A 21,328-nucleotide genomic window follows, 5' to 3' on the forward strand; every position below is an offset into this window, starting at 1 on the left:
TGGTACGCTATTCAGTATTCTTTTAGTGCTTTTCGACATATTACGCTCGTTTGACGTGACGGTAGCAGCAGCAGCAGCAGCAACAGCAGCAGCAACAGCAGCAGTGGCGGCGGCCGCGACGTCATTTTTCGCCATAATACCGCTAGAGTCTAGAGTGTGAAGCCGATTCGAGATCACGCGTTGTCGTCGTTTCGTAGTCGTCGTCGACGTCGTTGATGTCGTCACGACAAATATCGTTGTCCGCATTTTCGTTCCCTTCATCGTTGCGCGCGTCCCAATTTCGCTTTCGCGCTACACGAACAAAATGAAGATATCGCCAAAGTGCCTCTTAATATTTTTTCCATTTATCCCCAACGTCGAGTGGTAAGGGTGAATTAAGGAGGTTCGATGGCTACAACAAAATGCAGAAAGTTTCATGAAATTTTAATATGTTGTTCTGGAATGCAAAATAGAATTATGTGAATTTTTTTAGGAATTTTTCACTGTCCCGTTTTGAAAAAAATCTACTCCAAAAACTTAAAAAGTACAATTTTTGGATTAGATTTTTTTCAAAACGGGACGGTAAAAAATTCCCAAAAAATTCACATAATTCTATTTTGCATTCCAAAACAACATATTAAAATTTCATGAAACTGGCTGCATTTTTAACATAGGTTTTTATGGGAAATTATATATTGCATATACCTTCAGAATGAAATAAGTGCAAGAAAAAATGCAAATGATAAGGAAAAAAAAATATGCACATGTAACTTAATAATTTACAAATAAATGAGCGAAAGAAAGGGGAAGGTTACCGCACATATTTCGTGGAAAAATTAATTATTAAAGCATAAATTGCTTGATTTTTTGTCTGCTAGACTGCCACAGTCGTAAACGACGTGAACAGCAGCACGCATTATACGCACGCGGCGACCAATCAGAGCAATCCCCTTCATTCCCACTACTTCAAACGCTAGTGCGCTGTTTCCAGAACCCCCGCGTCCCACTACTCCCTCCGATGAAGCCATCGAACCTCCTTAAGAATGAGACTCATCTCCGCATCGAGTCGCGATAGAGGTGTTCCCGATAATTCGCGACAGTAAGGCGGCTAATATAGGGCCGATAATATAAGGTAAGAATCCACTTTGTTGTACCAATAGCTTTCTTTTAGCCTTCAAATTACTGTCTTTTGACGCAATGCGACGCAGCGTCGCTTTGTGTTTGCTTAATCGTTTTTTTTCACGTCGTTCGAGCGGAACGTTACCTTTGAGCGTGTTGAAAACGCATTTGCTGATACACCGTATTAATTTGGCTGCGGTCCATTTGATACTACAAATGCTTCGAAGCGTTCTTCTTCTCCTTTCTTTCAATGAAGAAAGAAGAAGAAGAACGCTTCGAAGCACTTGTAACATCAAATGGACCGCAGCCTTTATCGTCAGCGGTCCGTGAGAAGGTCGCGCATTGATTTTTGTTCAAATACAGCAACGCCTCGAGAAGACAGGTATTTTCTTTCCGATCGAGCGTCTGGCGTTTTTCGTCGCTCTGTCTGATTTTGCGTTATTTTCTTTCTTTTCCATCGCGAGAAAATTACATGACTGACCAACGTGTGCGCTAGTGCGCGTCTTTTATACGTAGCCGTTGGAAAATGATCTACGCGGTACGTAGACGAAATATGCCGTATCGTCGGGAAAGATACACGTTCGAAATCGATATTCGTCCGGAGTTGATTGTTTCAAATCGAGCAGTAGATACCCGTGCGGTCTCGACGTGGCGTCGTAGTACGCCTCTTCTATAGAAACTTTGGATCGTTGGGAAGGACCTGACGCGCTAAATGACGAATTTGCGCACGATCGCGAGGATTCTTGAAAACCACGATGTAATTTGCATTGAGCGATATATCGCGTTGCCCGCGTCCCTGATGATGAAAAAGATTTTACGAGATGAGAATTACGCTGAGATTCTTATGATGACTGCCTTTGGTAAAGAGATCTACGGATCGCGTCACTCGATGACGAGTCTCTCATAAGATCGTCGATTATCACCAATTTAGGGGAAAGCGGATCGGCGGAATAATCTTCCGGACGTGGCAATCCCTCGCAAAATTCAATTATATTTTTCTTTCTCGCGCGCGTCGTATTGTAATTGACGATAAGCCTCCTGCCACTCGGCGTAATAACACAAAACGCTCTCGAAACGCACGTCGGACATGTGAGATAGTTGTCGGAGAAAGGTTTTCACGAAGATCGTCTTCCCGCAACCGGTGGGTCCGCACACGATCGACGTCCAGGGATGTTTCCAGCGCACGTCCATTTTGCGAAATGATTGACTCGAATTCCGCGCGTGACTTCAAAAAGAATAATTTGAGGAGAAGAGGAGCGGAGGGAGGGGAGGGGATAAGGTAATCAACGGCGGCGGCGCGGCGGCGGCGGCCCGAACGCGCGCACCGGCGTACCTCCGCAAACGCTCGCGCGAGCGAACATCACCGCGGCCGTTGATCAGCTGATTCATAAGCTTATTCACCCGTCTTAGCTTATTACGATTCCGCAGCGAGAGCATCGCGATCGACGAGCTTGTACGCGATGCTCCGAGCGGAGAAGTGAGAGAGAAAAAATAAGCGCGGAGGGAAAGGGAGAGGACAAATAGATATATGATACAGCAACTATTTACGTTTTAAATGTGAAAATATTTTATTTTCTGAGAAAAGAAATCACAAATTTCAAGAACTTTTATATTTAATCACACACACACAGAATATATTTACATATTATGTTCGAGACCATGCGGTAGCGCGAGAAAGCGCGAGGTAGAAGACGACCACAAAAAAAGGGGACAAGCACAGAATTGAAAAATAAACTAAATATATTCAAAAATGTATAATGTACAGTTATTTACAGTCTTTTCCTTTTAGCCAAGGAAGCCGTGAAGCGCGCACAGAGGCTACGACGAGCAAGGCGGCGAAAGCGTGTTCGAAACGCGGAATCACGAAAGGCGGTATGCAAAGCGGCGTACGAAAAGCGGTTTTACTGAAATCGGCAAGCAAAATCGGTTTCGCGGCGCAGCGGCGGTCCTTTATCGTCTCGGAGACGAGCCTCCCTCCGGGCTAATTGCCGATGATTTCAGGGAGGTGATTGGCCACCGACGGCCTACGTCACCGTGCATACGTCACCGTGCCAAGTGACGATTCGAACCGGTCGTTACATATTTTTGAATGCGTTGTTTATAGCATGGATCTTTCCTTTGTGTGAGCGCAGATGAGTCGTTTGGAATGTCGCACAAAGCTTGACCTTATTGTTGAAAACAATGTTAAAGTTAGAAAGCTAATCACAAAAGATCCATGCTATACTGAATATTACCGTCTGAATATTACCGAATTCTTTAGCGATATTTGACGCGAATATTAATTCTCGCAAGCGTGCATGCGCTGATATTCAGCCGAACGCAATTGCTTCGCGATGATTATTGCGATCTCAAACATATTACTACATTATATTTTTTTAGTTACATATGTACAAAAATCCTTTTACGCATTTACAACTATTTTTACAAAATTAAAAAACTATTTACAATATAATACAAGAACATTTTTTTTGTTACCCTAAAGTGGCAGAAAACGTGTTAGCCTAACTTAAAAATAAAGAAGAAGGAGAAAAAGTTATTCACTCCACGTAACCGTACGGAAGTGAATAACAATTATTGATAAATCTACGTTTTACCAATACCGATGCGCACGTTTTCGTTTCTTCGCGAGTTACAATTTCATGAAACGCGGTGCGGCGAATTGCACTAAAACAGAGATTTATCACCGTCCCCGCCGCCGACGACGTTCCTCCCTCTTCTTCTTCTCTACCCTGCTCTCTCTCTTTCTCTCTCTTTGTATTATTAAGTTTTTAATACTATTGAAATTTACAGCTATAGAATTCCTATAATTTAAAGTAATACCTTTTACTTTACACGTTGAGATCCGTCAGCGTCGGCAGCAACAGTATTCCCCCCCCTCCTCCTCCTCCTCCTCGCTAGCACTCTGCGTTTGCGTATCATCATCATCGTCAGTGTTCGGAGCAACAACAGCAGTAGGACGATCCGCACCACCTCCACCCGACTGTACTAAAAAATAAAAAAACTTAGTCGTATAATATCGATTTATATTACGTTTAAAGAGTTAAAATTTTTTTTCTCGACCGCGATAGAGCATACTAAGGTAACTCACCTTTAGTTGCTTTTATCACTAGCGTAGGTCGAACGTTCTTTTTTTTTCTATGTTTGTCTCTTACTAATTTTCCGGAGACAAGGATCGAACCGGCGTGTAAGAAACATCTAATCAGAAATAATTACTTGTGTGATTAAAACGAAAAAAATTACGGAATTAAAATTATAATAAACAAATATTATTACCTTCATAATTCCTGGGTGCGTATCTCTCGTCGTCGTCGTCGTCGTCGTCGTCGTCGTCGTCGTCGTCGTCGTCGTCGTCGTCGTCGTCGTCGTCGTCGTCGTCGTCGTCGTCGTCGTCGTCGTCGTCGTCGTCGTCGTCGTCGTCGTCGTCGTCGTCGTCGTCGTCGTCGTCGTCGTCGTCGTCGTCGTCGTCGTCGTCGTCGTCGTCGTCGTCGTCGTCGTCGTCGTCGTCGTCGTCGTCGTCGTCGTCGTCGTCGTCGTCGTCGTCGTCGTCGTCGTCGTCGTCGTCGTCGTCGTCGTCGTCGTCGTCGTCGTCGTCGTCGTCGTCGTCGTCGTCGTCGTCGTCGTCGTCGTCGTCGTCGTCGTCGTCGTCGTCGTCGTCGTCGTCGTCGTCGTCGTCGTCGTCGTCGTCGTCGTCGTCGTCGTCGTCGTCGTCGTCGTCGTCGTCGTCGTCGTCGTCGTCGTCGTCGTCGTCGTCGTCGTCGTCGTCGTCGTCGTCGTCGTCGTCGTCGTCGTCGTCGTCGTCGTCGTCGTCGTCGTCGTCGTCGTCGTCGTCGTCGTCGTCGTCGTCGTCGTCGTCGTCGTCGTCGTCGTCGTCGTCGTCGTCGTCGTCGTCGTCGTCGTCGTCGTCGTCGTCGTCGTCGTCGTCGTCGTCGTCGTCGTCGTCGTCGTCGTCGTCGTCGTCGTCGTCGTCGTCGTCGTCGTCGTCGTCGTCGTCGTCGTCGTCGTCGTCGTCGTCGTCGTCGTCGTCGTCGTCGTCGTCGTCGTCGTCGTCGTCGTCGTCGTCGTCGTCGTCGTCGTCGTCGTCGTCGTCGTCGTCGTCGTCGTCGTCGTCGTCGTCGTCGTCGTCGTCGTCGTCGTCGTCGTCGTCGTCGTCGTCGTCGTCGTCGTCGTCGTCGTCGTCGTCGTCGTCGTCGTCGTCGTCGTCGTCGTCGTCGTCGTCGTCGTCGTCGTCGTCGTCGTCGTCGTCGTCGTCGTCGTCGTCGTCGTCGTCGTCGTCGTCGTCGTCGTCGTCGTCGTCGTCGTCGTCGTCGTCGTCGTCGTCGTCGTCGTCGTCGTCGTCGTCGTCGTCGTCGTCGTCGTCGTCGTCGTCGTCGTCGTCGTCGTCGTCGTCGTCGTCGTCGTCGTCGTCGTCGTCGTCGTCGTCGTCGTCGTCGTCGTCGTCGTCGTCGTCGTCGTCGTCGTCGTCGTCGTCGTCGTCGTCGTCGTCGTCGTCGTCGTCGTCGTCGTCGTCGTCGTCGTCGTCGTCGTCGTCGTCGTCGTCCGTCGTCGTCGTCGTCGTCGTCGTCGTCGTCGTCGTCGTCGTCGTCGTCGTCGTCGTCGTCGTCGTCGTCGTCGTCGTCGTCGTCGTCGTCGTCGTCGTCGTCGTCGTCGTCGTCGTCGTCGTCGTCGTCGTCGTCGTCGTCGTCGTCGTCGTCGTCGTCGTCGTCGTCGTCGTCGTCGTCGTCGTCGTCGTCGTCGTCGTCGTCGTCGTCGTCGTCGTCGTCGTCGTCGTCGTCGTCGTCGTCGTCGTCGTCGTCGTCGTCGTCGTCGTCGTCGTCGTCGTCGTCGTCGTCGTCGTCGTCGTCGTCGTCGTCGTCGTCGCCGTCGTCGTCGTCGTCGTCGTCGTCGTCGTCGTCGTCGTCGTCGTCGTCGTCGTCGTCGTCGTCGTCGTCGTCGTCGTATATTACGTTTAAAGAGTTAAAATTTTTTTTCTCGACCGCGATAGAGCATACTAAGGTAACTCACCTTTAGTTGCTTTTATCACTAGCGTAGGTCGAACGTTCTTTTTTTTTCTATGTTTGTCTCTTACTAATTTTCCGGAGACAAGGATCGAACCGGCGTGTAAGAAACATCTAATCAGAAATAATTACTTGTGTGATTAAAACGAAAAAAATTACGGAATTAAAATTATAATAAACAAATATTATTACCTTCATAATTCCTGGGTGCGTATCTCTCGTCGTCGTCGTCGTCGTCGTCGTCGTCGTCGTCGTCGTCGTCGTCGTCGTCGTCGTCGTCGTCGTCGTCGTCGTCGTCGTCGTCGTCGTCATCGGTTTCACTAATAATATCATGGTCAATATTATCGATATTATCATCACTCTCTTCCCCCTCCTCCTCCTCCACCTCCTCCTCCTCCTCCTCCTCCTCCTCCTCCTCCTCGTTCATCACCTCCTGCGACTCTTCTGCGTTTCGAACTTCTTGTTCTTGTTCATGTTCTGCTTCTTCCTCTTCCTCTTCCTCTTCCTCTTCCTCTTCCTCTTCCTCTTCCTCTTCCTCTTTCTCTTCCTCTTCCTCTTCCTCTTCCTCCTCGTCGTCGTCGTCGTCTTCCATCAATATTCGGTCATCACCCCATCGATCGTCGGAACATCATCATCAGATTCCGATCCTTGTTCTTCTTCTTCTTCTTCTACTTCCCTTTCTGGTAAAATGTAACATTTCGTTATTTCTTTTATTCGCTGCTAAATTTTTATCTTAACTTATTTTTTTTTAAACTTACCACGCGGCGTATTAAATATGACCGAATCAGGTGAGCCCACAATTCTCACCTCCGCTTCTTGATCTGCTTCTTCTTCTTCCACCTCCTCTTCTTCTTCATCGTCATCTAAAACAGTATAAATTATATTTGTTTTATTGTACAAATATTGCAAGTGTTAGCTTTTACGCGTTATTATTATATTCTCTTACTGGAAGATAAATCGATGACGGGGATTTTGTCTGCGGGTGGTGGTGCCACGATTCTAGGTCTTCCTATAAAATTTAATATTTATAATATTTGTTTTTTAATGATTAATTAATTTTATTATTTCTAACTTACGTGCTGGTACTGCCTCCTCAGCAATGTTTTCTTCCGCTCGACGTCTCTGTCCTCGTCGGACCGGTTGGACAGCGACAATACGGTTCTCTACTATTAAATTAATTTAAATTTTATTAATAAACTCCGTTATATTAAAATTTTAAGGTGCAATTTTTATTTCTAACACTTACCTATTCCGCCGTTACGACGCATAAATCTCACAATATGCCCTCTTCCTGCGTCTTCTTCTTCGTGATCAAAACCCTCACGCAATGATAAAATGTTGGAAATGATGTTCACCAATCTTTGATTTTTCTTACAGTAACCCAGTTCATCCATAACGGATAACAGGGTACTGGAGCACCCATCCGCGAAACGTAAGAAAAGACGGTAATTCACCTCTTCGTCGTTTGTCACTGCTTCTACAAACTTACGTTGCTCATTTAAGCGATTGCTTAAATTGCAACTCACTTTGAAAAAATCGACTAAAATTGCGCGGAGAAACATTTTTGCGACACTTCACTTGTCTGACTAACTATAAGAGCGTTGCAAGACGACTCCAGTACGACCGGACAAGTAAGGACTAACGCTCAGATATAGTATTACAGACTATTTATAGTTGAAAATATTTTCAAAAACTTCTAGAATAATAGCGTGACAAAAATTTTCTAGCTATCCCATTGATTACCAAATTTGAGGCTTTCCCGCCCATTTTTTCTTCCCACTCTCCATTACCGGCGGAAAGGTGAAAGGTTTTCGGAGAAAAGTTATTTTTTTTGCCATAAACCCTTTTCTGTCTTGTTCACAAAACCATATTCTTTTATTTAAGGCCTTACAAAGAATTCCTTATTAAAACTTTCTAGTAATGCTTTATTCCAACATGTAACTAGACGGTTTTATTATCGCAACTGAGAAATTTATTGATTTATTGCTTCCAGTGTAAAAAGCCAAAAACTTCTAGAATAATGGCGTGACAAAAATTGTCTAAGGTCCTGGTTAACAAATTCGAATCTTTCCCGCTCACTTTCTCTCCACCCTCCCTTTCCGGCGGAAGAAAAAAGTTTTCGGAGAAAGGTTATCCTATGCCATAAACCCTTTTCCGTCTATTGTTCACAAAATTATATTCTTTTATCTAAGGACATACAAAGAATTCTTTATTAAATGATTTACAAGATAAAAAGAGCTCAAATAGATTTTTGTTGTTCCTTTATTTTTTAGAAATATTTTTATTTAAAATTTAAAATGTTTTTAACCATTACGCTTTTCGTATAAAATTTTTAACCGTTCACTTTATTAACAAATTCTCTTAACTTCCTATAAACTACCTATATTTCAGAATTTATAGTTAAAACTAAACAAATCTAGAAAAGTCAGGGAAAAATCTAAAGTTTTCTAATTTATTATCTGCGCACGCAGACTAATTTTTCTAGAACGTTGCAGACGAAGTTAACGTTTTGACTAACGTTACGAAGCCAGAATCATTCGAGTCCCAACGTTCGAAGCGACAAGTTCGCCAGTGAAAAAGTATATCTCTCTCATCTGACTTTTCGATTAGTGTGTGTGTGTGTGTCAGCCAATATTACGAAGAAATAAGAACAATGGCTAGTCACAGAGAAGATGCTAATAATCCTGAGAAGCGGATGTTTACTCGCGATATTCCTGATAAAAGGATTCCCGATAAGGGACGTAACTTCGAGGAAAGAAACGAGCAATTACATATGCTGCTATCGACAACATATGGACTCAACAGCTCCCATACGAAGAGAAGTCACGTGGGTTTGCAAGCAACATCCGAGGGAGTTTTTGTGCCGATGGTCAAATTAACCGGCAACTGTGCGGACGGCGTTTATTTCGACGAGAAATCGTGGCAGCAGTTTCAAGAGAACATGGGACTCGTGAGCGAATAATTAAATGGAGAAAGCAAATTGAAGCCGAATTCTATCTCCATTAACAATATCTCCGTCAATTTTACTTCGGCCTACGGAGCAAGATCCATATTACTGGCGTACAAGGAAAACGAGGAAGATACTTCTGCCAGGACGGATCAACGAACAAGCGAGGAAAATTGTCCACCGACAAAGAAACGAAAAACATACGCTGTGGCAATTGTGATGCAGAAGCCTACATTTCTCGGACTGAAAAATATTGCGAAATGTATCGATGCACATTTATTACATTTAAAATCAGTGGCCGATAATGTTAACAATTGCGCGCGTTATCTTATTAAGGAAATAGAGTTAAATCTTCCTAAAAGTTATATAGATGAGGATATTGTGAAATTTACTCTCAGAAAAAATTACTTCGACATCGAGCTTAATGTGCGTACGCAAATAACCGATTTAACTTTCCTCGATACGTATTTTAATATAGTAATGATAGAACTTTGTTTGCTGCGCTTTACCGAAATCTGTCGTATATTTTTGTCGAATCGCAGATGGTAAATTTTATAACATTATTGTTTAACAATTTATCTACAGCCTTATTTTATAAGCGACAAAATTGTATTTTTTCCTATGAAGAAGAATTTGTAGTAATAAACATTTTTTTGTAACTTCTACATTTTTCTATTTTTCTTGAATCCTCACGTTCTCCGCAACAAATTCTTTTTTCTTTTATTTTTTTAGGATTAGTCAAAATTTCTAAATCGTAAATTTTTCGAATGCGCTCAATAATAAAAACTTTTATTTAAAACGAAATAGTTGCATCACGTCATAAAGCGAACCTGCCCGTTCCTATTTTACAACCTCGTTTCCGCAGGAAATAAGTAATACATGAGCAAATCTTAGAAACCGAGCGTATTTGTTTATTTCGAAAACTCTTTGTCTAGACCCAAGTCCTAAAAAGAACCCCGTCATAAATCATAAAAACTCTTTGTTACAAAAAAAAGGGTTGGATTGCGTCTCGTCTCGATACAAGCTTGGTCGTTTCTGTCCAGACTCAAGTTCTAAAAGAACACCGTCATAAATCATAAAAATCCTTCAATACAAAAAAGGGTTAGATTGCGTCACGTCACAAAGCGAACCTGTCCATTCTGTTTCCCCTTCCCCTCGAGGCAAAACGCTCTTAAAAATTCCACTTTCCGTTTTTGCCATCTTAGCATCATATCCTTCTTCGAGCTTAGCGTCGTCTACTACGTGCTCCCACCAAAATGGCGCTGGCCTGCTCTTCCGCTATTTTACCGCGTGACTTCAGCGTCGTCCGCCACGTGCAGACCCAAAAACACGCTGGACACCTTAGGCGGGAGAACCAATCAGACGCTGGGTAGGTATGGGGTATCCAATCAAAACGCTCCATTTGAATCTGCCATTTTTGTCTCATAGTTTTCCACCACGTGCAGTCTCCCCAAAAAAATCACTAGACACTAGACACCTCAGGGGAGGGAGGGCCAATTAGAACGCGTGGGTAGGTATGAGGTATCCAATCAAATCGCTCCATTTTACCCCCACCCCTCACACGGCAGCCAATCAGAGAGCTCGGAGGTCACGTGGGCAGACCGTCTGGCCACGCCCCTGGCGCCGGAGGGGTCGGTGGAGGGGGTTTGTTTTGACGCCCCATACCTACCCACTTACTACTGATGATCTCTAACACTAATTATGTGGTATGATTTTTTTACAAATATAGAAGAAAATACTAAAATGAAACCTACAATTACGAGTATTGAAAATATAGACAATCATAAAATAAGAATCATACCTAAGTTAGTTGAAGATGTACCTTTCGAAGAAAATATGTCACCATGTAATCAACAAGGCATTGACTCAATCGTCACTGTGGTTAGAGTCGAAAACGGTCTCGAACAAAATTATTTAGAAAATGAACACATCGTACCATTACAGATTAGCCATGGAACTTCTAATATCAACTTCAATGATGTACAAAATTCAACACTGGAACTGGATTCGACTTCGTTTGAATTCATAGACATTATTACTCACAGTAGTTCCGAAAGCAATATTGAAGTACTGAACAGTAACCAAGCAGGTTTGTACACACAGAAATTCATTTAATTTAAAAATGTAATAATTTCTGTGAATACAAAACTTAATTTTCAAATCATATTTCTTTTAAAGTCTATTTTTGATGCAAATATGAGTGTACCTGACGATATCTTACAAGATAATCTACAGCAAAAAGAGATTAGCATAAATAATGTTGTTTCCACTGTAAATAATGAAGGAACAGATGTCGAAGAAAACAAGGAGAATGAGACGTTTTTCAACAAAGGTTTGTTTTTTTTTTCACTTGAAAGGAAGGCTTCAATATGATATTGGTATAAATATTGATTACGTACAAATTTTTATTTACAAATAGCAATAATGACAATCAAAGTAAAATTTTCACTAACGCTTTTACTTTACCACATAAATATTTGCCAAAGAAAAAGAAACTTAAGTTAGAAGCTACCGGTAAAGCTAAGCTACCATCTCCTGGGACCTCCGACGACTGGTGGAAGGCGCAACTTGAAAAGGAACAACAAAAAAACAAAAGAAGAAAATGCAGCAAAAAAGAAAATGTTGCAAGAAGAGAAAAAAATAGCAGAAGAAAAGAAGAAGTTACAGGAAAAAATAAAAAAAATTCAAAAAAAATTAAAACAGACTATTTAAAACATTTCTATTCATTATATTATAGTTACGATTGTGTTCATTATGATATGTAGGATTACGATTAAAAACATATGTAATATTAGATATGTTATATATATGTTAATGTTCTTAAATTTTTCACAAAACAGAAATAAATAAATAAAATAAAAAAATACAAATTATAGTGTAAATTATTTATCAAAATTATTAATTTCGTAACAGTACAAGATACGCAAATGCTTGTTCCATAATCGGGACAAGATGTTCCAAACATTGGGTCAAGCACGCAGATGCTGTGCCAAAATACCTACATATTAGCTGCTTCAGTTTTTATTGATATTTAGTTTATAAATGGTCGATTTGAGATTTCAAAAATTGTTTCGATTTTCGGAAGAGTTGGTTTACAGAATTCGATAAAAATTTTTCACATTAATGTCTTTATTAATTTAAATTTGAATAATATCTGAAACCTCTACTGAATTTGTTCCATAATCGGGCCGTTTTCTTATAGCCGGCCCGTGCAAAGCTGCAATGTCACAAGCTCAAGAGAGACAGCAGATCGTATGTCTGCCCTTCTCTCCCCGCTAGAAACTTGCCGAGTGCCTAGCATACACGGACAGAGGAAGGGCTTGCGCGACCAGCATATCCCCTCCATCTAAGTAGTTCGGACACGAACCATAGCATGGATACAAACCCATGTACCGTTACCCGAGTCCTCTCTGATCGTTACCGAGCGTAACGCCGTAGTTGACGTCCACTTTCTCAGAGGGCAGATTAGGACAGACGTCCCCCGAAAGCCGGATGGCCGCTCTCAGGTTTCTCTCTGGCGTTACTCACGTCGATCGCTTCATTCGTATGTATTTGACCGGAAATGAATGTCCGGGAAAGAATCTACCATATGAAATCGTTTGTATTTCGTATGAAGACTTTTGAAGTGCAATTGAAAAGGTTTGTGAGTCATTCGTTTAATTGTAATTAATTAATTATTTTTACACCATGCATTTAGCCGAAATAGATAAATTAATAAAAGTTTTTATACGGAATCGTTTGTATTTTGTATGAAGAGTTATGAAGTGTGATTAAAAAGGTTTGTGAGTCACCCAGATAATTTTAATTAAATATTTATAAACTCGGTAATTAGCCAAAATATAGATTTTTAGTTATTTATGTTAAAAGAAGAAGGCGCTAGTGTTCCCGAAGGTCCGTCTGCAATCAGAATTAATATAAACGTTTTAAAAATTATTTTATAGGGAAATAAATAAATATACAGACTAATTAATAAGCCTGTAATTATAAGCGATAGTTGCTAATTAAGTTTGTGACTAATATTCTGTCTTGCAGAGGACCTCCGTAACGAGATCAAAGATGTACCAGCTGTGCAGGGTAAAGAGGTTATCTCAAACGCCCTGCCACAGCCCAATTGAGCGACTCAAATGTCATTACCGCTGAGAAGTACTTCTTGCCATTTGAATCAGCATGTCAGAGCTAGTCACTACGGATTGTGGTGACACAGCACTGGACTGCCTGCAGAAGTTAATCGCATATAGCCATCTCACTGGCAATGTGCCTGATTCAACGGAGCCTAACAAGCTGCTGATTGTGCGCATTGTCGAGACAATCTGCGGTTGCTTCACCGGTCCACAGACCGATGAGGGTGTGCAGCTGCAGATTATTAAAGCTCTGCTGACTGCAATGACAAGCCAGCGGAGGTGTGGAGGTACACGAGAGTACGGTACTGTTAAACAATTCGTACTGTTTACAACGTTTACTTGGCGTCGCGCAACCTGGTGAATCAAACAACAGCCTGTGCGACTCTCACGCAGATGATCAACGTGATCTTCGCGCGAATGGAGACTCAGGCGGAGGAAGAGATCGTGAGGCTTGATGAGGAACATCAGCAGGAGGGTTCTGTCATAGCAAACGGCGAAACTGAAGCCAAGGTTAGTCCAGAGAATGCTCCTAGTAATGATAACATTGATTCTCAAACAATTGTCAAGAGTATTCTTGATGATGTAGTAAAATCCGTGGTGCCATTGGAAGAGGAAGTCAGTTTGGAAAACGGTAGTCCGGAGAACAACGGTGACGAGGCAGCCGCTGAGAATGACAACATGGTAACTGCAAAATTCACCCATGTGCTGCAAAATGATGCAGTCCTGGTGTTTTGCGCTCTCTGCAAGCTCTCTATGAAACAGCTGCCGGACGGCACTCCCGATCCAATATCGCACGAGCTCCGTTCCAAGATCTTGTCGCTTTAGTTACTTCTGGGAATCTTGCAGAATGCCGGTCCAATATTGCGCTCTAACGAGATGTTTGTTATCACCATTAAACAGTACTTGTGTGTCGTGCTGTCGAAGAATGGCGTATCTTTGGTGCCGGAAGTGTTCGAGCTGTCGTTAGCGCTGTTCCTGGCGCTGCTCGCCCGTTTCAAGATGCACCTCAAGATGCAGATTGAGGTGTTCTTTAAGGAGATCTTTATGAACATCCTCGAGACCTGTAGCAGCTCTTTTGAGCATAAGTGGATGTTCATACATGCGCTTACGAGGATCTGTGCGGATGCCCAGAGCGTCGTCGACATCTACGTTAACTACGATTGCGATCTCAGCAGCGAATCTCTTCGAGAAGCTCGTCAATGATCTCTCTAAGATTGCACAAGGTTGTCAAGCTCTAGAGCTAGGTGCATCGCCAAATCAGGTGCGTTATAAGAAAAAGGATGACAGGATAGGTGTATTATTTGGAACAGAGAATGTTCTTCGAAACAAGTTTTCCTGCAAGTTTTAAACAGTAATAAATTGTCATTTTGATTAATTTCAGATACTACCGATGATATATTAGCAAAATACAGAAGAAAGCGAAGCGCAGCTAGGCGATACAGCTTCGGTCGAAAGCAATCAGTCCCGTACAAAAGAGGTGGAAGATGAAAGACTTTCAATCAATTCGAATAATGTAGAACTCTTATGCTTTTGCGGATGCTAAAAGAAAATTACTTATGGTACTTAGCACTGCTGACCTTCAACACATTCCATGGAATACTTCAGAGGTATTTATTGTATTATTTATCATGGCGTACAAAACAAAGTGTGATTTTTTTATGGATTACTTAATTACTTAATGTTCAAATATTCGCATATAACATTTTATTACAGAGACATTGTTAGTCGCAGAAAAAAACGAACTGATTGCGTTTTTACAACTACAATTGGCAGAAGCTATAAACCTGCAGAATAGAGCATTACTAGCTCATCTTCATGAAACTTTACGTTGCGTGCGTCTATTTAATGACGATGGATGTAGAAAGCTCTTCAAATCACTTTGAGAGGATTATCAAAAGCGATCTCCTTATATCGCATATTTAATCAGATGTCGTCAGGGATTGCTGTCGACATTAGCTCACTGAGATAGGTACTGTTTATATATAAATATCATCTTTGTATGTAACGTATAAGTAAATGTAAGATGTTTAAATGTAAGATGTTAACCGTTTAATAATAATATTTTTCAGATTATGCGTGCGAGTTAAATGCGATCGGGATGCTATCAATAATCATCTTGTATCCGTTTGTGTGAGGATATTTTTGGAAAAAAGAAGGTTTTTCTCCTGCGTTTCTGCGAAGAGTTTAAAAAACTTACGTTAGCAGACGAGAAACAGGATCTCGTGGATAATTTTCTAGGGAAGGTCCACGTGGAAATGGATAACGATCCGATCTGGCAATGTACATGAATATAATTATTTATCTCGCAATTGATCTTAACGGAGTGCTCAGAGACGTCTGAACTTATTTCTTACTTTCAGCGGCGAGCGTCAACCAGTTAGATTTGGCGAGTCGTGGTGGAAAGAACCGTCATGGCACGGGTATACCACAATGCGCTCTATCTAAATGAAGATGGAGATGTATATAGGGACCAGCTTTTTCACGGTCACATCAAAAAGTTGGCAAAGGTCGTAACTCATCCAAATCACAAGGACCTACACATTTTAAAAGTTCATCATTACGAATGCCACTGGTCATGGGCGCAGGCTGAATTGGCTGTGATATCGGCGTATAAGACTCCTAGGGATAAGTTGCAGTGTGTATTTCGTTGCGCGACTACCATCATGAATCTCCTCTCCATGGCGTCGGAAAGAGGCATACCTGCTGCCGACGATCTGACTCCCGTGCTGGTCTATGTCATAATCAAGGTATGCGATTGAAAAGAGAATTGTGATTTTAGCAAGAAGAGTGATTGTTAACGTGTGCTTAATTTCAGACTAATCGGCCGTCGTTGTATCGACTGTTCAATATGTAGACAGCTTTTACGGGAATCGATTGGAGGGAGAGGAACAACATTGGTGGACGCAGTTCTGCGCCGCGATCGAGTTAAGACAATGGATTAACAGTTTCTCAAGAGTATCACGATAAATAAGATTAGATTCGATGCTGGTAATAATGTAGAAATGTATCATAATCATAATTTGACGATTTCATAAAGAAGAAGACCAATATCTTTGTGTAAAGCTAGCTAAACAGTTTTATGCTTTCAGTATCTTAATTTAAATTCTTAAATAGTCTCTTAAATAGTCTAACTGTTAGTTCTTTCGCACGTTATTATGTAACATTAGCAAAGACTGAATCAGATTATACGTAAAGTGTGGCTTTATCTTTATTTGTAACTCTATTGTACAATTTCACAGGACATCGAAAAAAAAGAAACGTTTAGATATTCTATAATTTATGTGTAAACAATAAAGAACTTATATAGATTGATAACTATTTTAGCAGGATAAACTGTGTTGGCGTACTCTTTCTACATGCGTACCTTCCCCAAGAGCCGAGACTCAAACCAGATCCGTGAAAAATATCGCCACTTTCGTGGAGTTTTTGTACAGTTTTACTCTAGGAATATCGCGAGAAAAAGAAAGACTTTGGAGATTTTTATCTGAATCGATCGACATAAAGAGAGAGCATAGTAAAGAAACTAGCTTTCGAGAATTTGAACGCATAATACTTTGTTATAATACTATGAGCGAATTAGTTTACGTCACTCTGTCAAATTTTAATATTAAATTACTAATAATATATTGATATCGGTAGTTTAATAATAATAATGCATTAAAAAGCGCTCAATTTAAAAGTAGGGCAATCATCCTAATAAACGACTGTAAAAAAAATTCAAGGTGGAACGCAATGGACAATTCGGTTGCTCTGACATGCTAACTTAAATGGCAAGAAGTACTTCTCAGCGGTAATGACATTAATGTCTCTTTTAATTGGGTTGTGGCAGGGCGTTTGAGATAACCTGCTCTTCACCCTGCACAGCTAGTACATCTTTACAAACTTAATTAGCAACTATCGCTTATAGCTACAGACTTATTAGCCTGTATATTTATTTATTTCAGTATAAAATAATTTTTAAAACGTTCATATTAATTCTGATTGCAGACGGACCTTCGGGAACACTAGCGCCTTCTTCTTTTACCATGAATAACTAAAAATTTATATTTCGGCTAATTACCGAGTTTATAAATATTTAATTAAAATTATCTGGGTGACTCACAAACCTTTTTAATTACACTTCATAACTCTTCTTACAAAATACAAACGATTCCGTATAAAAACTTTTATTAATTTATCTATTTCGGCTAAATGCATGGTGTAAAAATAATTAATTAATTACAATTAAACGAATGACTCACAAATTTTTTCAATTGCACTTCAAAAGTCTTCATACGAAATACAAACGATTTCATATGGTAGATTCTTTCCCGGACATTCATTTCCGGTCAAATACATACGAATGATCGCTTCGGCGTTGTAAGCGCTTACGGATCGACTAATGACGTCATCGTTGACGTTATAACTTCTGCTGACAAACGCATAAGGTGCTTTTTCATGCTGACGCTCGACGCTCATTTTCAGCGGCAAGAAGGTCGCATGACCACAATTGACGCCGGCGTCAATTGAAATTCATGAAAAGGAAAACAGCGTCAAAATTTCGGCGTCTTCGCGCTGCTTTGGCTTTGACGCTTGAAGCTGAGAAAATCCAGCTTTCTTTGCTTGACGCTAGCGTCAGATCGAAATCACGTGATCTCGCGATACGCTGGAACGAGCGTCTCATGAATTTGCACCTTTATTTCTGCAAGGTAGGGCAGTGTGAGCATGAGCGTGATCAAGCGTAAGCGCTTACGTTCATTTCGGAACGCATTGTTAGCGGATTGCATATCAACAAACATGTCGTCGAATCGAATTATAGACGGAAAAATTGTAACGAAATTCCAATTTCAAGCATTTAACACGCAGTGGCTTTTCCTACATTGAACTTCTTACAAATGGATCTGTACATAATTTAAATATTAAGCAAGGAAAAATTATATGCATACACACAAAAATAAATTAAAAATTGAATAAACGAAATATAGGCTCTCCTGAATAAATCAATAAATAAAGGGAAGTGAGAGAGGCAATCAGAGCCACGCGCGGTAATTAATGCGCAATCAAAATAAGTCAATAATAAAATATATTAGTTAATACAAATTTGGACGTTCCGACACTTTTTTGTGTCATCTTCAGTATTTTATTACTGTCGCCCGTCCATCGTCGCGAACGAGTTCTCATTTGCCTTGTTTTGTTTATTTATCGTTATTGAGAGCGTTATCTTTGTTATTTTGGTAGAATATACCGTACATCTGATTTATCAATCAAACATTTTTCGAAATTCGTAACGCCAAAATGGACCGTATAGCCTACATCTCACAGCACGAAGCTATAACAGTTTCACAATCTTTACTTAACTTACAGTAATTATTTCTATAAATATTTATAACATAAATTAAAAACAACTTTAATAATATTGATGATAATTATTTACACTTTATTTTAAAATATTTATTATAATCTTTTAGATGCTTTTTTATTTTCCGGACATTATAATATTTACAAAATATTCAACGTATATATTTTTAAAATATTTAAATCTTTTTTTTATAAATATTTTATAAATATTTTGTGCTGTCTGGGAGTTTAGCGCGCTCGATTGTTCTTTTTCTGACGGGCAGATGCTTGCACGCTTTTTTCGCATTTCTGTCACTCGGATCTATACGGCAAAAACAACAATTTAAGCGACATTATACACTTGTGAAATTTTGCTGCAAATATGTTTCAAGAGTCTAGCACACTCGACTGCTCTTTTTCTCACGGGCAAATGCTTGCACGTTCTTTTCACTTTTCTGCCGGTTAGATCTGTACTCAAAAGATACTTCCATATTGTTTTCACATTTCTGCTACATGTTTACTTTTAACAAATAGTATAAAATTTTACAGTAGCTTCTTACAGCAAACTACTGCAATAGTACAGTAAGTACTCGTTCATTAGTGCTTGCAATCCCGCGCCGTTTTCAGTCCCGCGGGATTAATGCAAGATTGTTTTCAATCCCGCGGGATCCCGCGGGATCCCGCGAGATTTGGCAATATCTTAAAAAAATAATATTTTTTACATAAATAATTAACTTTATTCAGATAAATATAATTATTTTTAACATGTAAACATTATTGAGATCGGCATAAAACGTATCGGCATAAACAAACAAAATATTTAATCTGTAGATAATTAACTAAAAACAATATTAATTTTTCATACAAAACTAAACATAGTTAAAATAAAACAATTGTACTTTGTACTATAATAAAACAAAATATATTATTTATCCGACAGTTCAGATTTCCGATACATTAAATTAACTTGTAATTTTTTTATGATGTATATAGAATTTTGGAAATATGATCTTAAAAAGCAAAGACTATTAATGGTTTCATCCCCCAAGCTGGTTCTCAGATCACTACATAAATATCCTGCAGCCGAAAATGCTCGCTCTGCTTCTACGCTTGTCGGTGGAATTGTTAATAGATATTCATATGCAATACGAAGATATTTGCCTTTAGTACCTTCATTTTCGAAAGCGCTCATTTCTTTCTTTAATATGTTTTCTATATTTTTTTAGAAAGACCCTTCGATTCGGTTACTTCGGAGTATTCATTCATTCAATTTCATCTCTAACTCTTCCTCTAAAGACAGAATAGGAGGGGCAAGTTCCGCAGGTTCATCTTGGTCTTCGTCGGAATGATTAAAATATAAATCAGTATCGGACGTACTTAGAATATTTTCTCCGTGTTGATTATTTAAAACTCTTTGTAATAGGTTTTTTATTTCTTTGCGTATCGTTATTTTTTTAGGCATTAGAAATGTACTACCTTCCGGATTTTTTAAATCATTTGCAAATTTATTCGGATTTTGCAAATATAACAATATACCAGTTACGTCAGTACGGCGTTGCCCAATCCTACGACGAAGTGCCACGGCTAAGTTAGTGCTCAGAGGAGTGGACTGCTTATCTAGTTTTTCTAGTATAAAACGCAATGTTGTTTCCGCTGTAATAAGAGTTGCATCTCTTCTGCACAATACCTCGACTCCTAATTTTATGGGTTCCAGAGAGATCTTCAAGTCATTTATAATGGACCATTCTTTTTCTGTGAATCGGATTTCCGATTCTAAATCGATCAAAGCTTTACTTATACATAATCTAACATTATAAAAGCGTTCTAACATGTTTAGCAGGCTATTCCAGCGAGTCTTACAATCTAGAATTAATTCTAATCTTTTACCGTGTTGTTCTTGAACATATTTCTGCAAAATAACATCATTTTTTGTAGGTGATTTTCTAAAAAGCTTTACAACTTTTCGCACTTTTGTAATAAGATCTCTATAATTTGGAGCAACTTCTATGGATGGAGGAATATAATTTACTGTCAAACCACCTTCTTCGTCATCGTCATCGTCATCGTCAGATATCTCAGATTGAACGGTGTTACAGATTTCTTGAATTGCTTCTTGCTCCTCATCTTCACTTGCTGTAAAGTTTTTGTACAAAACATCAATAATAGCAAGCTGTATGCCATGAGCATAACAAAGTTGTTGATAACATGGTATAAGCCTCCCAACTTTTATCATCACGCTCGCTCCATCGGTGGTTATAGCAACAATATCATCTTTAATGGTTAGATTAAAATTCTTAAGGCGCTCTTCAACCATGCTCACGCAATGCTCTGCTGAACAAGAACCTTGGATTCTGACCAATCCAAGATTACAATGCTTTTTGTTATAGTGTAGATTTATGTTTAAGTATCTCCGGTTCTTTCGAGATGTCCACTCATCGAATGTTAATGAGAACTTTTGGTTCTGCACTTAAAGTTTTGTGATTTCGTTTATCATATTGGCTTTTACAGAATCTGAGAATGTAATAACTATAGACCTTATTGTGTTTGGAGATGATTGAAGTTTATGGCCACTTTTCATAAACAAACTTCTCAAATCTAAAGATTTGCAAAAGGAATTAAAAGAAAAACCATCTTTGGCAGTCATTCGTGATATTATTACTTCCAGAGAATTTTCTTTTAAAAAGTAATCACTTATTTTGACCTTTTTTTTTGGTATGGCATTTTCGACATCATTGTTAGATGGGGTAGTCGACGAAGTAGAAGATGTAGATGCTTGACGAATTGTCTGTGACACATTTTGTTGACTCTCACGTGATAACGCTGCTTTTGACTTCACATCTATATAATGTTTG

The 21,328-nt window shown here is 40.3% G+C and overlaps 1 protein-coding gene, 1 long non-coding RNA gene and 1 pseudogene across 5 annotated transcripts in view; 1 reads left to right on the top strand and 2 right to left on the bottom strand.

Annotated features, from left to right (window-relative positions):
* Nucleotides 1–21,328, bottom strand: part of LOC143895289 (uncharacterized) — a 35,380-nt gene that overhangs the window by 7,352 nt on the left and 6,700 nt on the right. The window lies entirely within an intron of this gene.
* LOC143895290 (uncharacterized) lies at nt 1,605–2,289 on the bottom strand (annotated as a pseudogene).
* On the top strand, nt 12,521–17,248 carry LOC143895288 (GTPase-activating protein and VPS9 domain-containing protein 1-like). 4 transcript variants are annotated; one of them, XM_077402324.1, is made up of 8 exons: nt 12,525–12,678; nt 13,072–13,670; nt 13,747–14,421; nt 14,542–14,767; nt 14,874–15,129; nt 15,230–15,440; nt 15,521–15,907; nt 15,976–17,248. In XM_077402324.1, the coding sequence occupies exons 7-8, from the start codon at nt 15,572–15,574 to the stop codon at nt 16,012–16,014; spliced, it is 375 nt and encodes a 124-aa protein (XP_077258450.1). In that variant the 5' UTR covers nt 12,525–12,678; nt 13,072–13,670; nt 13,747–14,421; nt 14,542–14,767; nt 14,874–15,129; nt 15,230–15,440; nt 15,521–15,571; the 3' UTR covers nt 16,015–17,248. The 4 variants fall into 4 exon arrangements, with proteins under 4 accessions (XP_077258446.1, XP_077258450.1, XP_077258449.1 ...); XM_077402320.1 differs by lacking the exon at nt 15,976–17,248 and having other exon boundaries at nt 12,521–12,678; nt 13,072–14,421; nt 15,521–15,840; XM_077402323.1 differs by lacking the exons at nt 12,525–12,678; nt 15,976–17,248 and adding an exon at nt 12,686–12,817 and having other exon boundaries at nt 13,072–14,421; nt 15,521–15,840.

The sequence above is a fragment of the Temnothorax americanus genome, unplaced genomic scaffold (assembly GCF_048541705.1).
Source record: "Temnothorax americanus isolate GAGA-0224 unplaced genomic scaffold, ASM4854170v1 Scaffold150, whole genome shotgun sequence".
In the NCBI taxonomy this organism is placed as follows: Eukaryota; Metazoa; Arthropoda; class Insecta; order Hymenoptera; family Formicidae; genus Temnothorax; species Temnothorax americanus.